The sequence below is a fragment of the Stigmatopora nigra genome, chromosome 5 (genome assembly GCF_051989575.1).
Source record: "Stigmatopora nigra isolate UIUO_SnigA chromosome 5, RoL_Snig_1.1, whole genome shotgun sequence".
In the NCBI taxonomy this organism is placed as follows: domain Eukaryota; kingdom Metazoa; phylum Chordata; class Actinopteri; order Syngnathiformes; family Syngnathidae; genus Stigmatopora; species Stigmatopora nigra.
Window position 1 is genome coordinate 16099178 of NC_135512.1, and position 21590 is coordinate 16120767.

General features: G+C 42.3%; 1 protein-coding gene across 1 annotated transcript; it reads right to left on the reverse strand.

Annotated features, from left to right (window-relative positions):
• Positions 1-4477: 4477 nt before the first annotated feature.
• On the reverse strand, positions 4478-18958 carry serpinb1 (serpin peptidase inhibitor, clade B (ovalbumin), member 1). The gene is made up of 7 exons (XM_077717657.1): positions 18819-18958; positions 18101-18289; positions 17400-17537; positions 17180-17297; positions 14709-14851; positions 7404-7571; positions 4478-4928 (listed from the first exon to the last, which is right to left on the reverse strand). The coding sequence occupies exons 1-7, from the start codon at positions 18942-18944 to the stop codon at positions 4521-4523; spliced, it is 1290 nt and encodes a 429-aa protein (XP_077573783.1). The 5' UTR covers positions 18945-18958; the 3' UTR covers positions 4478-4520.
• Positions 18959-21590: the final 2632 nt, after the last annotated feature.

Below are 21590 nucleotides of genomic sequence, written 5' to 3' on the forward strand. Positions count from 1 at the left end.
AAGATGTCTTCCTGCAGTTATTGATAATTACGGACGAAGGTAATTATTAATGAACCTAACAACCTCTTCCTGGCCTAACTTCATAAATTAGTAGGCCAGATCCCATTTGCTTCACCACTGTGTGAACTGTATCTTCCCAGAAGTCACGGAGTTTCCCAGGTCCTCCTCTTGGTGTCAGGTTTTCCATCAGGATGCGCTCTCCTGGTTGTAGCACAGAACTCCTCACTTTAGTGTCATAGTGCTTTTTACCTTTTTCTGCCGCTTTCCGTGCGTTCTCGGTGGCAATGGTGTACGCCTCCTCCATCCCTCTTCTCAATTTCTCCACATAGTCCTGCTGTCCATCTGCATCGGACCTGTTGCACAGTCCAAAGAGCATGTCCACTGGAAGCCTCGGCGACCTCCCGAACAGTAGATAAAATGGTGAATAACCCGTCACATCACAACGGGTACAGTTGTAAACATGCACAAGTTTATTCGAAGGCTCCTTCCAATTCGATTTCTGTATCTCCGTCGGTTCTGGTTCAGTTTCATTTGTCCTGTTGCCAGCGGATTCAAGATTTGAAGAGGAGCTCATTTCTTTTGCGTTCAGAGGTTTAGCTTGTACGCTTCTTGATGTCCGAATGTCTGGTTTTGGTTTGACCTCTGGGAATCTACTCGTCTTGGTCTGTTGAGTAGGAATTGATTCACTAGATTTTTGACATTCAAGGGGAGACTTGTCAGTATCTCTACCATATTGGGTCAAAGCTCTTGTTGATTCTATCTTTAACCTCTCATTCGCCTGTTCTTGTTCCCTTTCTTTCAAGAATGTAACTTTTTCCAGCTTCAGTAATTCAAGCTCCTCTTTCAGTACTTCCTCCCTCTGGAGAGATGCCATATTCTCTCTTTCTGTTGCTTGCTTGGTCTGAAAAAGTTTCTCCTTCTCCGCAACAAGCATGTCTACCTGTTTCTCCAGAGCCTTTTGCTCTTCTTGTAGAATTCTAATCTCATCAGTTTTCTGCTGCTCGGCTTGTTCAAACTGAAGTTCAAGATGGTCAATCTTTTTCTGAAAGGCTTCTCTCTGTTGCGATATGTCCTCTTCCAGTCTTTTGATGATGTGATCTTTAGATTGAACGATTTCATCAGTATGCAAGTTTTCTAGCGCCAAGAGTTTTTTCTGTTGGGCTATTTCCTCTTCATAAGATAAAAGTTTCAATTCTTTTGCCTCCACATCTGTTGCTGCCTTTGCTAAACAGCCAACTGTTTTGTCAAGCTGGTTCTTCAATTCTATAATTTCGTACCGCTGATTTTCTCTCTCAGCTTTGTAAATTTCTATAGCTTCATTTCTCGCAGAGAGCTGCTCCAACAAATCTCTTTTTTTCTTATCGCTCTCTTCATTATGCCTAGCTTGTTCTTGTTTCATGGCTTCAAGGTCCCTCTTGAGAATTTTTTCGCGCTCAAGAGAGGCCAAGTGTTCACTATTTATTGCCTGCTTTGCCCCAAAAAGTCTCTACCACCCCAGTCTTCTGTCTTCATACAACATCCTTATCCCCTCTTTTAATTTTAACAACTCAGACATACCTTTGTCCTCGTCTTTGAGTTCGTTCCTTTCCAGGTGGTTAGCGATGTGACACAACAATTTGAATTCTGATATGCGTTTCGTTTTCCCTATGTTAAGGAAATCACATATTTCTAACAGGTCATTAACTGATAGCTTGAAAAACATTTCTTCTACTTCCAGGCGTAACTGCTCTCGTTCCATTTCCATTTTCTCAACACAGTAGGAGTTTGGTTTATGATGCAAAAGTGTGAGCACTGAACTGGCACGTTTTTACCGTCTCTCTGATGATCTCTACTGGCCTCAGATGACGAGTACTCTGCCAACTGCACGTCCCTTTTCACCACCACGCCTCTCCTCACTGTATTGTTCCTGGATGTGGTTGGTTCTGCTGGCTCAGCATTCAGTAGTCAGGTTGTGAATACTGGTCATCTAAGCAGCAATCCCAGCGGTGCCTCCAAAAATGTTGTACCCGTGATTTTCCACGGGGTAGCAGTATTTCGCCTTTAAAAGACGGGTGAAATAATCAGACAGGTCCTTTGTTGTATTTCAAACCAACTTAGAGAAATGTCTGAATAGCCCGTTATTATACTATACCAAGGTCTATGACCATTGGTTAATCACTGCGTGACTTGCGCGTGCCCATTACGTCATCGCCGTGTGTTTAACGCATGCTACGCGGCATGAGTCCCTTTTTAACTTAACACCTGCACTCATGTATAACATCAACTACTTCACCCTGTCACACTGGTCATACAGTATAGGCTCTGATCTCTCTAAGCACCACCTCATCCACTAGATAGTGGAGACATTCTTCCAATTTTACCTGGTGGATAGGCATCCCCCACCCTCGGGGGTTCATTGCCAATCTACCAGGAGTGTTGCTATATCCTGGGATTCCCTGTGGGGCGTGTCCCTGGAGGAACTTTGTGCCGCCGCCTTTTGGACATTGGCTGGCACGTATTTCAGCTTCTACTCTCTTAATATCACCTCTCCTTACCCACTGGCCATGGTCTTCAAGTGTGCGGGGGCTCTCCCTTGAGGTTTGTGTCTGGTAATCTTCGTGGCATCCCATGGCATTTGTGATTCAGTGCTTACAGGACCACCTCAGGTGGAATGAAATAGAACATTAGTTGTGTATATCACTAAGGTTCCATGAATCCTGGAACTGTAAGGATCGGAACTATGGTTGAAATGGAACTTCCAGGGATCAGCTTGGGGTCGCAGGTGACTTTGTTGGTATTGGTACTTACACTGGGCATGCGTCAAGGGGTCAAACTCTTGCGTTCATACAATTTAATAGAACCATAGTTACTTTCACAACTTTCGTTGTCACCAGCCTAGCAGGGCACGTATAAATAAGACTGACTCGTTCATGCTCACATTCATAACCAATGTGCGTTTTTTTATGAAATTGTCACGTATTCAAATTTATACTTTTATTAGCCTATAACCACTTTACTCACACTGATCATGTATCTTGTTGTTACGATCCCGTCGCGTAATGCGACGCGATCGGGGGGGGGGGTGAACCCAGGTGCGGAGATGCCGATGGAAAAAGGGGAGGCAGTTGCGTTGCATTTGTTGTTTGGTTTAATTAACGGAAAAACGTAACATAACAACTTGGCAACTTAACATAAACAACTTGGTTTGAAAACTTACTAATACAAAAATGAAATTGCAGCGTGGCGTGGCATCAAGAGAACGGCATGACAAACGTAGAAACTCAGGGGAACAAACCAGACGATCCGACCAACATTCAACAAACTCATAATGCTTAAATAGCCAGGAAAACATAAACACCTAATTGCCACGGCTGATAACAATCATGACATCATGCCAGGAGGGGCAACCAAGCCACTCCTGACACTTGTTTTGTGTTATAACTCAAATTATGTATGTATTCACACTTATGCCATTTTTTTTGTACCTGCTTCCATCACATCGCTCCTTAGTTCTGCAAATTCAACCTCGTATCTTAGGTATCACACTTCTTTTTGAGCTCTGGTTGTGACAAGCTTGAGATAGGGTGCAACGTGGGTCGTTCCAGCTCTAGCCTTGGTGCGAGATACCATGGAAAGGATCCTACCATTATTCTCAAGCACCTGAGTGATAATACAGTTCTATTCCAAAGACTAGTTAGCTATGTAAACTATTCCATAGTTGGAAGTTTCTTCTAAACTGAAACCTGCCGACTAATATTCAAAGTAACACTCACTATTGCCTTCCAGAAATAACAGTATATACTGGAGTCAGATGTAAAATCATGAGCTGCTTTCATTAAAGCCTTTGCTGATGCACCCTGAGACTTTTGGTTTTCTTTGTTTACTTCATTTATCTTCAAATCTCTTAGAACAGAAAACAAACACATGGCATTGTGTATACAAGCTCAAGAGCCAATCCCAATAAAATGGAAAGAACCACAGTACCCCCCTTAAAACCTTGCAAGAAGAGTCAAAACATCTTAAGTTCATTTAGAAAGGCTGAGCCTGATATTGAACCTACAAACTTTAAATTGTAAGGTGGATGTAGTAGTTAGTAGTTCACTGTGCTGCCAAAACATTCTTGTTAGATTATGCAGAATGCGTAACCTTTGCTGATGCGTAGCCTTTGCTGATGCACCCTGAGACTTTTGGTTTTCTTTGTTTACTTCATTTATCTTCAAATCTCTTAGAACAGAAAACAAACACATGGCATTGTGTATACAAGCTCAAGAGCCAATGCCAATAAAATGGAAAGAACCACAGTACCCCCCTTAAAACCTTGCAAGAAGAGTCAAAACATCTTAAGTTCATTTAGAAAGGCTGAGCCTGATATTGAACCTACAAACTCTAAATTGTAAGGTGGATGTAGTAGTTAGTAGTTCACTGTGCTGCCAAAACATTCTTGTTAGATTATGCAGAATGCGTAACCTTAAAGCTTACAAAATCTCGTCAAAAGAAATAGAGTATCCATTGCATTTTATTTACTTTTATTTCTGAGTTGTCTACAGAGGAGATGAAAACCTTCCAAGAAAAAGAATGGACTGGGACTTATTGTGCCTGATATAAAAGAGGAAGGGATGGTCTGCTGTGAAATGTTCCTCCTTCATCATACAGAAAGCAATCATGCAAGCAGAGGCTCCAGCAGCCTCAGTGCCCTCTTCGTTGACCTCTACAAAGGCCTTGTGTGCTACGGTTGACAGAGAAAGTCCTCCCACTCTGTTCATCCCAGAAAGGTCAGCCTTTGCTCCACAAAACACGTCTGTCATGCCAAGTTTAGCCAAAGGTTCGCTCAGCTCATAATCTTCTTCCAGTTTAAACTTCGGCAGATGAACAATGACTTCGGAGTAGATATCCATGTTTTCTTTGTTGGTCCACTCTTCTAGTTTTGCATGTGTAAGCTCGTTCTCCAGCTATAAGACAATAACATTTAGTACTTTAGCTTGAGTTCAGAGTTTCACACAGAGAGGATGAAATCAAAATAAAGAAGAATTTTAGAAATGCGTATTTTCTATCGCTCAATTTAATAAAATAATGACAACACAAGCAGATAGCAGTGAGGACAGCCAAAAACTTACTGCAGTCCTTTTCTAGTAGCTGTAGAAGAAATGTATAAAACTCTTACCCTCATTCCAATGCTTTGACCAGTGCTTAGAAGACAACAAATTTGCAATTATTGTGTGTGAGCCCTGCTAAAAATATCTGCCACCTTATCTTGGAGTGGGTGCCATAAGTTTCATGCAAGTCAGCTGTGCCTCAACCTGTTTTTAATCGCTGGCCAACTATCAGATCCCATATTTACACCTCTGCCACACTACTCACTTGCCAGATTGTTGTGAGTCACATTCGTCATTTTAGCCTGTCTACACCTAACCGTCTACCTGTTGTCAAGACCTGATTTTTTTTCAGATTGCCTGCATGTTGTTTCTGGATTTGTCTTTCTGTGCTCTGATCACCTTGTTTGTAACCGCTGTCTGCTTCCTCGATTCTGCCTTATTGCCTGCCCTATTCCGACTTGTTTTCCTTACGCAGTCTGACTTTCATCACTGACAGTAAAGCTGGTCTCTTGGTAATCCCGTCAAACTGTCGTACGTGTGATTTCTGTTCCGCTGTACCGTGACAGGCACCGGCTGGCAAAGCAGTATTCAGGTTTGATGTTCTCAGTGGCAAAAACCTTGCATGGGAGGAGTTCAGCAAGACCATGGAGAGCAATTTCCGGAAGGCTTCATAGAAATGTTGATGTAGTGCCCAGCATTTCAGTAGAGGGCAGAAGTGCACCACCAAGATTGTGTACTATAGTGGGGATGAGGTGCTGCTTGTGAGTTGGTGGACTGACTACATTGAAGACTTCACTTTCGCATTCAAGCCTTCCTATGAGGAAACAGCCTATTGACTCTGAGGCATCTCTGGTGTTAACCTCCTAAGACCCAAACTCTTGTAAGGGATGCATTTTTCTTTTCTTTTAGATATTTGGGTTAATTGGGACCTGATGAGTGTAAAAGCAAGGAATTGTCTTTTAACATTACATAGTTTCTGAAAAAAATGATGTCCACATCACAAGTGGACGCCAGGCCTTTGTAGTCCCAAATATAACATTGTGGTCTTGTGACAACCAAAAATATTGTCTCTGGTGTCTTTGGGCAGCCTTTTGCTCTTGGTCATGTTACTAAATCCTACTGATTGTATCGCGTGGATATGTTTCTTTATGCGGCTGATATCCTCAAAGATGTGCATATGATTCAGCACAATACATGGGCAGGTGGAGGACTTTTAAATGGAGACTAACAGGTCTTTGGGGGTCAGCTGATAGGCCGATCAAATACTTAGTTGCACCTGTATCACACAAATAAATTGTTAAAAATCACACATTGTGATTTCTGGATTTTTCTTTTTGATTATCTCTTACTGTGGACATACATCTAAGATGAAAACTTCTGACTGCTGCATGATTTCATAGTGGTTGAACTTGCAATATCGCAGGGTGTTCATTTACTTATTGAACTGACTGTCCAGGGCGGCCCGATGGACAGTTAGCACGTCAGCATCACAGTTCTGTGGTCCAGGGTTCGATCTCAGGTCAGCTTTATCGTTAGGAGTTTGCATGTTCTCGCAGAGCTTGTGTGGGTTTTCTCCAGGTACTCTGGTTTCCTCCCACATTCCAAAAACATGCATGGTAGGCTTGTTGAACACTCTGAATTGCTTCTAGGTATGAGTGTGAGCGTGAATGGTTGTCCATCTACTTGTGCCCTGTAATTAGCTGGCCACCGATTCAGAGTGTCCCCTTCCTGGTGACCTAAAAGCTGGGATAGGCTACAACTGTGTATAGTTCTTAAAGTATTTACATATTTTGTGTATGTATGGTATGTAGTAATAATAAGGTTGATGCTACTTCAGGGTTTTATGGCTATGTCTGGTCTACATGATCCGTGATATTCGAAGGATTGCTGTATTACCTGGAACTATCTGCCGAACAGTTCACGGTGTAACTTCCCTATCATTAGCTGGGAGATGTTCCAGAAATTTTGTGTTCCTGTTTGGAAAACTTTTATTTTCTGAACAACTTATCCTCACATGGGTCACAGACTGGAGCCTATCTCAGGTGACTTCAGGCCAGAAGCAGGGGACACACTCCATCGGTGGCCAGCCGATCGCAGGGCACAAGGAGACGGACAAGCATTGAAACTCATACCTAGAGGCAATTTCGACTTTCCAATCAGCCTACTACACACAAAGAAAGATCTGGATTTGGAAACCAGGACTTTCAGGTCCACGTGCCAACGACTTGTCCGCCGGGCTGCCCGTCCAAAAAATTATTTAATGAATTTGAAAAAAAAACTGTTTAGATTTTCAAACTGAAAAGTATTGAGGGTGTTACTGTTACTCTATACCTTCAGCAGTGGGTCGGTGCCATCAGTTGACTCCTCTGGAAGCAGGATGATCATGCTGAGCTCATCATCAATGTACGGCAACTCAAGAACTTGCAGACCCAACTCAGGAATGTAGTTGTAAGGGAGTTTATTCATCAGGTACATCATGTTTACTGTCATCGTCACATCCTAATAAAAATTAAACAAACAAAACATTTAAATTGAATTACATGTTACAGTGGGACAATTTTGAATAGCATGATCCCCAAATTCTCCTTGTTGGTCGTTTGTTCGTATGCAAGTGGCTATAAAATCAGTCTAGCACAGTGGTGTCAAACATACGGCCCGCGGGCCGGATCCGGCCCGTCTGGTGGTGTGGTATGTTCCGGGGAAGAAAGCTGCGTTGTATAAAAAAAATATGAATTTTCTATAAAAGGTGTAGTTCTTGTATTAACCGCTAGGGGGCGTAGTGTTTTAGTACGTGTAGACAACATGAAAGCAACACATTGTTACTATTTCTGTGATCAGTTTTATGTACAACACACTTAAATATACGTAAAATATATGTATGTTTAACTCTCCAGAAGTGTTGTTAAAATTGCACATACTTTATTTATGTTTTTATGTTATTCTCTTGTTCATAATATATTGTTCATGATGTAAAAGGAAAATTCTGTGAATAAACATTTTGATAATTTACTCATTCTTTGCACTAATTATTAGTATTAGTGACTAATACAAAGGAAAAAAGTGGGCTTATTGTTAGTTCTATGTAATTTTGCAATGAGTTTACTAGTCCGGCCCGCTTGATCTCAAATTAAGCTGTATTTGGCCCGCAGTCCAAAGGGAGTTTGACACCCCTGGTCTAGCGTGTAAAATTCAGATGGGATTGGCTCGAGCTTGTTAGGGAACCTAAAAGTTCTACATCATATTAAATAAATCACAATTTTACTCTAAAATTAGTATACTACTACACTGTCATTGCACATATACAATAGTTTATCCAATAAATAGTTTGGCCCATTGTAAAATTACGCTCAATTTGAAGATATAATTCATGCAATTGTTTTATGTAGCAGCGATCGTTTGTGGTTTTTGTACCATTCTATGGAAACCACTCAACAAAAATAAGCACGAAGTCATTGATAATAAAAGAACTGCATTCAAAACCAATGGTCAATGGCAGACAATGAATAAAATACTTTAATATTTGAAAATGAAACAACAACTACTTTAGAATTTTATTCATACATTTTTCACATTGCTTCTTGATCAGGATCTATCTGATGGAGGGTGCTGGAGCTGACTACTGGTGACTACAGGTGAAAAGCAGATTGTACCCTAGACCAGTAGCCCCATCAATTTCTCACCAGGGACCAGTAAAGCTCATCCTACTTTCTCACAGACCGGTTCATGTGGAGGACGACTACTTAAGACAGAAGTGTGGAGGTGGGGCTGTATGTTCCATGGATGACATCCTCAACGGCAAAACAATTCCAAAGCATAATTGCACTTAAATATTACTGTAACAAATTTTCTCATTTCAATTTAGGAGGGCGAGATTGAAAATGTTAATATTTGTTTCTCAGACGGACCGGCACCAGGTGGCTCACGGACCAGTACCGGACCATGGACCAGATCTGTGTTGCATTTGCGAAAGTCCAGGATTATTTATTTAGTTTCCGTGGTCAGCCAGAATGTCCGATATTATAGTGTTGAATGCTGAGCTATAGTCAGTGAAAATCACACTCGCATAGTTCCCATGGTGCTCCAGGTGGCTCAGCGCTGCGTGTAGAGCTACGGCGATGGCGTCCTCAGTGGACCTGTTTGCTCAATAAACAAACTGGTGAGGGTCAACTAAAGGAGGGATTGTCTCCCTTATGTGGGGGGCAACCAACTTTTCAAAGCACTTCATGATCGCAGACGTAAGTGCAACAGGCCTGTAATCATTCAAGCTGTCAATGGTTGGATTTTTAGGGACACGGATGCTGATGGTAAATTTCAGGCAGGGTGGGAAGATTGAGTGTTGCAGGGAACAATTGAAAATCTTTGTGAAAACCCCAGTCACCACAGGCTTTGAGCACCTACCCAGGTACTCCCTCAGTGCCAGCAGCTTCTCTTGTGTTCACAGTCCTCACTTCATGTTCCTAAGGCTTCAGTGTACTCACAGAAAGTCGGTGGATGTGTTGAGACTGAATTTGATTGGTCAGTCTCAAAGCGGGCAAAGAAATTGTTCAGTTCCTCTGCTAGTGAGGCATCTGCATTAACCGACACCTTATTATTGTCATTGTCATCGGTAATGTGTCGTATTCCGTGCCACATCTTCTTTGAGTTATTTTCTGTGAAGTGCCCCTCATTTTTCCTTGTTTATACTATTTGGGCTTTTTGATACCTCTCATCAGGTCTGCTCTGGCAGCGCTGTATCTTGTAACTTGTCCCCTGACCTGACGGCGGTGTAACAGCATTTAATAAGTGCCCGTGTCTTACTGGTCATCCAGGGTTTTTGGTTCAGAAAAACCTGTCCATTTTGATTCACATTGACCAACTAACTCTTCAATGTCCTTATTACTGACAACACAGCCCTTCGCCTGCCCCCGCGGCACAATTTCGCCTACGGAAGGCTGCAGTCAAGGTCGAGGCACTCGTCCACAGCTTCCCCAAGCCTAAATAGTTTTTAGCAGACAATGGGTGAAAGAAAATGAATGCTTGTTGTGAGACAGCCAATGAGAGCCCAGAGTGGTGTTCCATCAGGGCCTTCAAGGCCATCTCTGCTGGCCTAAGAAAAATCTGAATCATATATTATATTTTTTCCCTCAATACTTATTAAATATTTCCAAATTGTCTGTGAGTTTCCTTTCATTGCTTTCCCCCTGGTTGCACTGCTTCCAGATGCATGTTTTCATATTGAAGCATTTAACCAATCACATTTGAGCCATTATTTGTTGCCAGGGTCAGAAATCAAGGCCTTCACAATCAGTTCTGCAGCCTCTGCTGCATTAAACAAGCGTTGATAAGAGTGTTGCTTTAACCAATCATAATTTGATTTGGTGACACCAAGGCCTTCTAACGGGCGTAGGATACGCCATTGCCTTTCACCAACTATAATTGGCAAGTGATACCAACTATGATTGGGTGAACACATTTTCTCTTCCAGGCAATAGCTTGAACACGGATGACTATGAAAACCCGGATCACTATGCAAACAAAGTACAGTACCTACAAGCCATGGCATATAATTTGTACGTTTTACTTTTTTAATAAAAACTCCCATCCGTGAATTCCCTTTGTACATAATTTGTAAGTTTATATTGTATTTGTATTTTTTGTTCATAGTTTGTAAGTTTTACTGCTTTAATAAAAACACAATCTGTGAATTTGCTTTGTCTAATTTTTAATAAAAGTTTTGATAAAATAATTTCTACTTATTGCCTTTTATTTTAATGTCAAAGTTCCGGGCTAAAGGTATACTAAGACTTTTATTTGTTTTGTGAAAATGACCATATAAAGTATTTCAACACCTTGGTGCATTGCAAATTCTCCCAGGGAGAATGAAGGTTCATCGGACGTCTACCGCCAACAATGGCAGCAGCCGATGTGCTCTTATTGATAATTTTGATATTAGATATTTAGATATTAATGCTCTTACATTGTCGATGCAATTACAAACTCACTCTCTCTCTCTCTTATGATTATCATTTTGAGAGCGAGAGATTACATGGTTGATCGCTTTCAAAAGTAAATTTAAGGTCTCTCACTCTTTCATGATTATAATTGGACAGCGAGCGAACCCGGCGACCAAAAGTCCGTGGGACGTTCCGTCCGTTGGACCTTCTGTCCGTTGGACCTTCCGTCCGTTGGACCTTACGTCCGTTGGACCTTACGTCCGTTGGACCTTACGTCCGTTGGACCTCACGTCCGTTGGACCTCACGTCCGTTGGACCTTACGAGTTCGACGTCACGTCCGTTCGACGTCACGTCCGTTCGACGTCACGTCCGTTCGACGTCACGTCCGTTCGACGTCACGTCCGTTCGACGTCACGTCCGTTCGACGTCACGTCCGTTCGACGTCACGTCCGTTCGACGTCACGTCCGTTCGACGTCACGTCCGTTCGACGTCACGTCCGTTCGACGTCACGTCCGTTCGACGTCACGTCCGTTCGACGTCACGTCCGTTCGGCGTCACGTCCGTTCGGCGTCACGTCCGTTCGGCGTCACGTCCGTTCGGCGTCACGTCCGTTCGGCGTCACGTCCGTTCGGCGTCACGTCCGTTCGGCGTCACGTCCGTTCGGCGTCACGTCCGTTCGGCGTCACGTCCGTTCGGCGTCACGTCCGTTCGGCGTCACGTCCGTTCGGCGTCACGTCCGTTCGGCGTCACGTCCGTTCGGCGTCACGTCCGTTCGGCGTCACGTCCGTTCGGCGTCACGTCCGTTCGGCGTCACGTCCGTTCGGCGTCACGTCCGTTCGGCGTCACGTCCGTTCGACGTCACGTCCGTTCGACGTCACGTCCGTTCGACGTCACGTCCGTTCGACGTCACGTCCGTTCGACGTCACGTCCGTTCGACGTCACGTCCGTTCGACGTCACGTCCGTTCGACGTCACGTCCGTTCGACGTCACGTCCGTTCGACGTCACGTCCGTTCGACGTCACGTCCGTTCGACGTCACGTCCGTTCGACGTCACGTCCGTTCGACGTCACGTCCGTTCGACGTCACGTCCGTTCGACGTCACGTCCGTTCGACGTCACGTCCGTTCGACGTCACGTCCGTTCGACGTCACGTCCGTTCGACGTCACGTCCGTTCGACGTCACGTCCGTTCGACGTCACGTCCGTTCGACGTCACGTCCGTTCGACGTCACGTCCGTTCGACGTCACGTCCGTTCGACGTCACGTCCGTTCGACGTCACGTCCGTTCGACGTCACGTCCGTTCGACGTCACGTCCGTTCGACGTCACGTCCGTTCGACGTCACGTCCGTTCGACGTCACGTCCGTTCGACGTCACGTCCGTTCGACGTCAAGTCCGTTCGACGTCACGTCCGTTCGACGTCACGTCCGGGTCCAAACATCCGTTGACCAAACGTTTTTCCTTGTTTTTCCTGCATTAGTCAGTGCAGATTTAACGGAAACACAATGGATCCAAAGAAAGCCGGTGAAGGGAAGTGCGAAGAAAAGTTGCATGATGACAAACGATATTAAGCACGAAATATTCGAAAAACATGAGTAGTGTACGGGTGACTGAGCTCGCTCGCCAATACGTATGGAGATACAGGAAGGTCACCTCGAAAAGCCGCGGTGAAATACATTAACCTCTTTGCCTTGGTCATCGCACGAGAAATGGTCATTGCACAAGAAGGTTTAAATTTAGAGTAACGTTAGATAAAAAATATCAAAAAGTGTCTGTATAGGAATCTAAGTTCACTTAGGTTAAATTTAAAGTTTATGTTACATTACGAGTGCATGCGTCAAGTCTCTCTCGTTCTCTCTCCTTCTCTTTCTCTCTCTCTCTCTCTCTCTCTCTCTCTCTCTCTCTCTCTCTCTTTCTCTCTCTCTCTCTCTCTCTCTCTCTCGCTCTCTCTCTCTCATCAGCAAACTCCCAGTTCTTATGACAAAAGCCTCATTTGGTTATTAAACATCACAACCACTAGGTATTTATTACTGATAGCAGATGGTGAATTGCAACCAATAAAAATGTTTTTCATTGTAATATCCTGTTTTTGGCATTTTTTTTTTCGGATGGTGGGAACGAAGCAATTTGTATTTAGTTCATTTCTATGGAAAACGTCGATTTGAGATAAATCGACATACCACCTCAGTCCCGGAACGCATTAAGCTCGTATCTCAAAGTATGACTGTATTGTACTCGCCTGACTAAGTGTGGAATGGAATCATGTCAGGTAACAAAATGAACTAAAAACATCATTGTCTGTTATAAATGAATCAGTTAATACATGGGCTTTGTTCTTGTTTTTTAAAGCATGAGAATGTTCGAACTTGTTGATTGAGCCTGGCTTTTCCATGAAGCCAGCCAGGAGCATATCCACACATCCCATCTTCCAAAAAACTTGTCGCTGCAGGTTACAGCCTGGGAGGGTCGCAGGGCGGGAAAATTGAACTTCCACTTCGCTCCTCCGCACCGCCCAAACTTCAATCAGCCCTCCTAGGAGCTCTATTTCCGGATAAGTGCAATGACGTCAGCTCACTGCCCGGACTTAAATGGAATCTAAACTTCCACGTTGCTCAGCCTTAACGTCTCACCATCCTCACCAGCTAAAGTGCTCTATTTTTGGACAAGGCCAATGCCTGCCCTAATGTCTCTCAAGGCTCGCCTTCCTAAAAAAAATCCCCCTCTACTGATGCTCTCTGCCGTCCAAAAGGCCTATTTTTTGATAATTATGATGGCAACTGCTCATAGCTCACCATTTTTTTCCTCAGTCTTGAGTTTTTCTAGTGGCAAGTAGAAGACAGGGGAGTGAGTGGCTTCCGCTTGCGAGTTTGTGAACTATTTTTTTTCTGAAAAAAATCTGCGGTTTAGGGTAGCCATGAAAGTTGAAGCCGCAAACTGAAGAAGGTTCACAGTATCTGGAGAAACCTCTTGCAAGCCCGGGGAGAACATGCAAAACCCAGCACCCCTCTGAACCCCTGTGAGGATAACTGGTACAGAAAATTAATGAATGACCTAATATATATTGTAGTAGTTTTCGGCAATAAACCAATAGCGGTAATTATCAAAAAATGGTTTTTGCAAACACTAATAGTAAAACGTTAAATAGAAGTCAATACATTTATGATGTAATTACACCACCCAAACACCCAAAAAATTGGACCGCTAATGCAACGTGAATGCTATTTACCGACCAATGTTCAGGAAATGAAGATGGTGAGGAACAACTAATTATTTAGCATGAAATAAATGATTGAATTCTAATTTACTGCCCACCTTATCATCTCTCACAGCACTCTATTGGGTCAAAGATCTCTAGTCCATTCATTCATTTTCTCAACTGCTACTCACAAAGGTCACAGAGGTGTGCTGGAGCCTATTCCAGCTAACAGTTAACACCCCAAAATGGTAGCCACCAGGGCACAAGGAGACAACCACTCACAATCATTTCTAATGGCAATTTAGAGTGTTCACCCAGCCCTCCCTGTAATTTTTAGGATGGGGTAGGGAACCAGAGTACCCTGAGAAAACCCACAAAAGCCCATATAACCGCTACAAAAAAGGACCAACCTGCGATCGAACCTACGATCCCAGAACTGTGAGGACCATACACTAAACACTCTTCAACTGGGCCACCCCCATTTCAATCAATGTAAGTTAGTTTTTACCTTGTTGACTTTAAACTGTAATTCTTTGGTCTTTGTAGGATCAAAGCGATGCTTCCAATTGCCTTTGAAATAGATGGCATTCACCAGAGCCAATCTTGTAGTCGTGCTGACTGTTCCTGGCTTCAGAAGATCTTTGATCTTACCTAAACACACAACAATTAAAGAATAGCGTATTTACTCGCGTATAACGCACACCCATGTATAACGTGCACCCATAATGTGACGAAAAATTTGTATTTTTTTCCACTTTTTGGAATTGCACCAGTGTTTGTAACTCGCAAATGCTGAACACATGTCACCATGACAAAACATTTATTTACAACATATCAGTGAAGGGCCGTCAGGGCCTTCAATGCCTTCTCTGCTGGCCTAAGAAATATCTGAATCACATATCATATTTTGTCCATCAATACTTATTAAATAATTCCAAATTGTCTGTGAGCTTCCTTTCATTGCTTTGCCCCTGGTTGCACTGCTTCCAGATGCGTGTTTTCATATTGAAGCATTTAACCAATCACATTTCAATCACATTATTTGTTGCCGGTGTCAGAAATCTGCCTCAAGGCCTTCACGATCAGTTGTGCGGGCTCTGCTGCATTAAACAAGCATTGATAAGACTGTTGCTTTAACCAATAAGAATTTGATTCGGTGACACTAAGGCCATTTCGCAGGTGGAGGAATACGTCATCGCTTTTATCAACTATGATTGGCTAGTAGGCGGACCAAAGCCCAAGTGAGCAAACCAGAGATCGTGAACTCCACCCACAATGGCAGACAGAGGAAAACCAATGGATTTGGTTGCAGATTTGCTCACAAAGCTATTTTCCAGACGGACTTTTCCAGAAAAAAAATGGACATCATTACGACAGGGCGGTCAACTCCAAAGCTAGCAAGCCTGTTACAGCCGGGAAAAGGGTGTGTCCGCCACTTTCAGTGCGCTAACTATGAGAGGTACAGAGCTGTATTTTGAGCGATCTGCACGAGCAAATATATTGGTGTGTTGATTTAAAGCCATTTTCAAGACGGACTATGCCAGAAATATGACAAGACAGGCTTGACCTTCATCATTAGCTTCGATGGCGATAGAAAAGAAGGAAGAATGAAAGAAGGATAGATATTGTGGACAGTTAACAAGGATTTTTGGTGAGTAAAATATGGCTATATTCCTAAATAATATTTCAATTGTGGGCCCGGTTCTGATATCTGAAAAGCTTCAGTGTTTGTATTTAATCACTAAAAGCTGCTAGGAAGTTGATTTTACCCCATTTTAGTGAATTTTTGCCGTTTCGCCATTGATGTCCATATAGTCTTTTCCCGGGGAAATCACCCCCGATACGGTTGTAATGTCTGAAAAGCTCCAGTATTTGTATTTAATCAATTGTTGTTACTATTATACATATATGTGTAGTAATTCATTTCTTTGTTAAATCATTAAATCATTTTTCCTATCGTTCAGCTCGAGGTCATAAACTGCTGCCTAGTCACCTCTCACATGGAATTATCCAAGGATTGTTTATACAGCAACTCACCCAATGTGGGGCTTCGAGATCGGTTGTTCTCTTTTGCAACGGAGCCAGGGTAACTGGCCAATAACAAAGATGTTGTTTCTGCCACTTCCATAACACTCGTGACATTTCTTTATGTAATTGTTATATGATTCTTAGGTCAAATGAAGGCGTGATTGTTTTTATCCAAATGCCTTAAAGCCGTACGCGAAATTTTGTTCGAGAGGATACTTTTGAAGACATCCTCCCTTAAGGCTCTTATCTGGGATCCAATCTATTTAATTAAATGTCAATAATTGAATTAGATGTCTGCCTGCAGGTATTGATAATTACAAAGAAGGGCAATTATTAATGAACCTATCATCAATAAATGCTGCTAGGAAGTGGATTTTACCCCATTTTGTGCATTGATTATTTTTCATGTGTCATAGCTGTAGCTGCAGTCGAGGTTTTATAGCCATAAAATAGTTTTTCAGGGTTGGATTGATTCCTTGAAGGCCCTACGAGAAAATACACGGACCGCCACTGCAACATATGGTACGGAAACGTGGTAAAACAAACTACCACACAACCCACAATTCTCAAATGGAATTTATAATTTTAAATCCTTAAAGTCTAATTCTTCATTTGTTTTTTCCGTGAGCACTGGCCAATGTGGGTGTGCCTTGCTAACTATTCTCTCGAGCAACTTCTTTTATTTTATCCTCCCGTATAGACCTGCTGAAGGCTAATTGGATAGGGCTGGCTTTTGGTAGAGCGGACTCTCACGCGCCATCTGTCGGACAAACACAGGTTTTAAAACTCCCATTAGAATGGCTGCAAAGTGGACTTTTTCACTGTTCATAATTGTGAAGACCTCATGTATAACACAGACCTGAACTTTGCTTGTTTTTTTAGGTACAATATTCTTCACATTTTCCTCGAATTAAATGAATCGATGAAGAAGTATTAATTTTCACGTCTTACTCTCGGTCTGCTGCTCCACCCAATTGTTAATCTCAACTCGGGATGTATCTGGAGACCCAATGAAGTCAACATTCTTCAAATCTGCGGAATAATACTTTTGCGTGTCAGCAAGAAATTTCTGCAAACAAATAATAGACACAATAAATAACACAAATAAATAACAAATTTAAAGAATACCTTTTCAAGTTTGTTAACACCCACAACACATCTGAGAACTCACAGAAAGGAAATGGGAAGACGTTTCTCCATAAAGACGATTAGCCAATTTTAGGATGTACGAAGCAGAGGGTGAATTGATTTCTTCATTGAGGCTTTGGAACTCTCCATGAACATAATCACCAGATGTGAATGACAGGGCCTAGGCAAAGAGATTTCACATTATGCTGTGTTTTGAATCCTTTTTTTTAAATTCATTCATTTTCTGAACGCAGGGGGGACTGGAGCCTATCCCAGCTGACTTCGGGCCGGAAGCAGGCGACACCCTGAATCGGTGAATGTGGAAACTGCACAGAGCTGTGAGACTGACGTGCTAGCCAAACAAGCCGTTTTGAATCAAGAAGAAAAATGATAATGTACTTGATTGCGTTGGCCTTGCTATTATTGTGCGAAAAACTAAAAATAAGCCGCCTCGTGGTATAGAAGTTAACTCGTCTGACTTTGGTGTGGGCAAGCACGGGCTTGATTCCTGCTGAATGAATGAAGAAAAAAACTAAAGATAAAAAAAATGTTTATGAGAATAAATGTATTTTGATTTTTTTTTTTCAAATAAATTAACACACACAATTTGGACAGAGCTGCTTAAAATATTTGGACATAAAAAAATACATAGTGGTTATTTTGATTGTTTCTATTCACGGTATATACATAATATTTTTAGGGACATGACATTATTCAAAATTGAAAAAAGAAAGGCAGTTTTACTTGTGCCATCTGTGTGGCAGTATCTCCTCTGGCTCCTAGGTAGACCATTGCTAAAGCTGAGCTGATGCTCAAGGGAGACACGAAGATATTTCCACTTGGGTTTGAGTGGCTCAGGGAGTGTAGTAGCTCCAGTGCAAAAGTTGTATTTGAGATGCTGAGGGCGGCCATTCTTGGGAGGGATGTATTTTTCTGCAATGGACAATATTATTTAAAACCTGCATATGATCCCATTTAAACTCGTATTCATACATTCATTCATCTTCTGAACCGTTTTATCCTCATTAGGGTTGTGGGTGGTGCTGGAGCCAATCCCGGCTGACTCCTGGCCAGAGGCAGGGAACACTGTCGGCCAGCCAATTGCAGCGCACAAGTAGATTGACAACCATTCACTCTCACGCAGTCCTGAGGAGAACATCCAAACTCCACACAGGTGGATTGAATGGATTTTAACCGAGGACCCCAAAGCTGTGAGGCTGACACGCTAACCCCTCAAGCCGCTGGGCTGCCTACTTTAGTTTTTATTTTTATGAGGTTAATTATAGGTAGGCTTAATAGCATATAGTATTTAATCAGTCAAAGATTGACTGACCCCAATAACCTCTTATACATGTATTGTTGGCAATCGCATATAATCTAGTAAATAAGGAAATCAGATTCCATATTCCTAATAAATTCTACACTGCTTTGATTTTTTAGTAGAGATCATCTATCATGTTACCTGTTTGTTGATCTGTATGAAACCACGGCAGCCTTTTTCAGATGAAATGTGCACAAAAAAATTCGCAATCAAATCTCGAACAATTGCCAAAGGTGATCCAATGTCTACAGAGTTGAGCTTGTGCATTGAATTCAGGCTGTTGCCGTGCCTCATTTATTGCATTGGAAACGTAAGCATGTGGGTGGAACACGTGACTGGGTGATAAGTCAGTGAGCAACAATACAAGCCATTATACTAAAAAGGAACAAAGTCAACAGTGAGGTGAAATAACAAGCTGTTCATTACACAAGAAACAGTATAGTTTTGTCAGCCCATCATCACCTCTATCTAAAACACACACAGGAAAGGTTATCTGTGAATGATTAAAAATGCCTTCATCATATTTCTTAGGTCATATTTTTGTAGTATTTTGATTAAATAGTTCTTCCCTACATTTAGACAGATGTGTCAAATGTTCTCGCAGTCTGTAAATTTAGAGAATGACAAGAGAGGATGGGTTTTAAAAAAACAGGGTGAAATTTACCCAAAGGGAATGACAACACCTACATCAGAAAATGTGTATTCATCAGAATTTAAATGTTTTATAAAATACAAAAAGCAATCAAATCTCAATTAGTTAGGCATACAATTTAGTGATAGAACCAGATGGAATTACAATAATTATCAGGATTGTATTTTTAATACAATAATTAACCACTAGAATAAAATAAATACATGCTTAATTTACCCCTTAGGGTCCTGAGCAATTTTGGCTGTTTTTAAAATTTTGTTTCTATACATGTTTAACATGATCTGGTATGTTGCGTGTGGTGTTTTTTCCTCAGTCTGTCTAGACCACGAATGCCCTTTCAAGATAGCCCGCTATTCCTCCAAGGCAAGCTTCATCGCAAGCATATCACGGCCCCCATTGCCGTGGTTGTGTTCAGCCGGGGTCTGCATTGAGAAAGGACGGCCCTGTAGTTTAGGGTCCGGGTGGGCGTGAACGGGAGCAGAGGTAAAACGGGCTCCTGTGGCACACGAGCTGACTGGAGACACCCGGTGTGACAGGCTGGACTTCAGGCTGTCACCTTGGGACCTGACCAGTCAATGACTGGATCGTGTTCCCTTAGCCAAGAAAGACCCACAACTATGGGAGCCACCAGGCAGTACAAAACATAAAAATATGCCACCTCTTGGTGGTTCGCGGATAAACGGAGGGAAACTGGGTTCGTCCTCAGCTCCAATCTGCCTCAGGGCCGCCCGTTCAGTGCGGTTGTCCATAAAGCAGGGGTCGGCAATAAATAACTGGTGGAAAACTATTGCAGTATATTGCCATAAATATTATTTTTTATTATATTTTCAATTGGGCTTTTATAAAAGTAAATTTTTCCAGTATCTCCAGATACTGTAAAAATAAATTTATTTATGGTGAAAATGATCAATTATCGGTCGACGAACCAAAATTATTTCCAAGAATTTTCCTCTGCCATTTTCCGTAGCATGCACGAAATATGCAAATGCATGCGTGCAAAAAACACGCCTGCACGCACATTGCTCACATTTCTCCATTTCTATTATTATTATTATTATTCTCCTTCTCCCTCTCCCTCTCCCTCTGCCTCTCCCTTCTCCCCCCCTTGTGTTTTTGATTGGCTGGCAACCAATATATAATCAATCGATCAGAGATCAAGGTGGAAAACGATTCGGAAATTTGAAATTGATTTCTGAAACCGCCAATGAGCCCTTTTCAAGGATGCGGAGAAGGATTTGGAAATTTGAAATCGATTTCTGAATTCGCCAGTATCTCCTTTTTCGGGGATGGCGGTGACAAATTATGGAAAAAATCTTTTGTCAAATGATTTTTTTTTTATGGAAATGCAGCAGCAGTAGTCCAAATGTCAAACTTGATGTGGAGGAACAAATAATCTGTCTGGGAAATGGGGAATTTGGGGGCACTGAAAAAAGTCAGTGCATTCCTCTTTCACCCGTCCGCCTTTTCAACATCAAAAATATAGCAAGGAAGGTACTCCGACATGTACCTGCTCACGGCAGGTGATTTAACTTGTGTGTGCCCAAAGCAAGCAATGGTGATGTTGCTCACAATGGTACTCAGTGTGCTCAGGGAGGTTGTCTTTCTGCCCAGACAAACAAAAAAATAGTGGGAACATTAGTGGAGAGGCAGGATTTCTGTCCCAATTTGAGGGACGTGGAGTGATTGATGACCGTAGAAGGGGAATTGTTAAAAACAAAAGATTTTAGTAAGTGAATAGAAAAAAGTTTTGGAAGCATGAAGAAAAAATTATTGCAAGCGCATAGAAAAGGTGTGAAAAAAAGCATCTTAAAGTGTGCAGAGAGTTGACTTGAGGTGCATAGAGTGTAGTTAAAATATGTTGCGTGCAGAGTGTTGCTACAGAAAATGGCTATTATCTTAAATAAACATCATCTCCTTGGTGGGGTGAGATGAGTCAATAGGAATTCAGCCAGTAAATTTAACTATCCTTGGGTGTGTCAGGAGTGGCTCGTTTGCCCCTCCTGGCTTGATGGCATTTTCTGTTTCAGCTGTGTTAAATAACTTGATTATGTTCCTGGGTTATTTAAGGATGTTACGACTCCCCCTGGGCTAGGATATACCAGGGAGTCGCAACTATCACAGCAGACAGGTTCGGTCAAAGATGAGTTCGGACAAACACTGCAAGTAGCCTTAGTTATATTTTATTTACAATAAAGTCCATAAAACAGACTACGGGATAACATAGGGGAAGCACGAGATATTAAAGTGGCCCCCCCAAATAA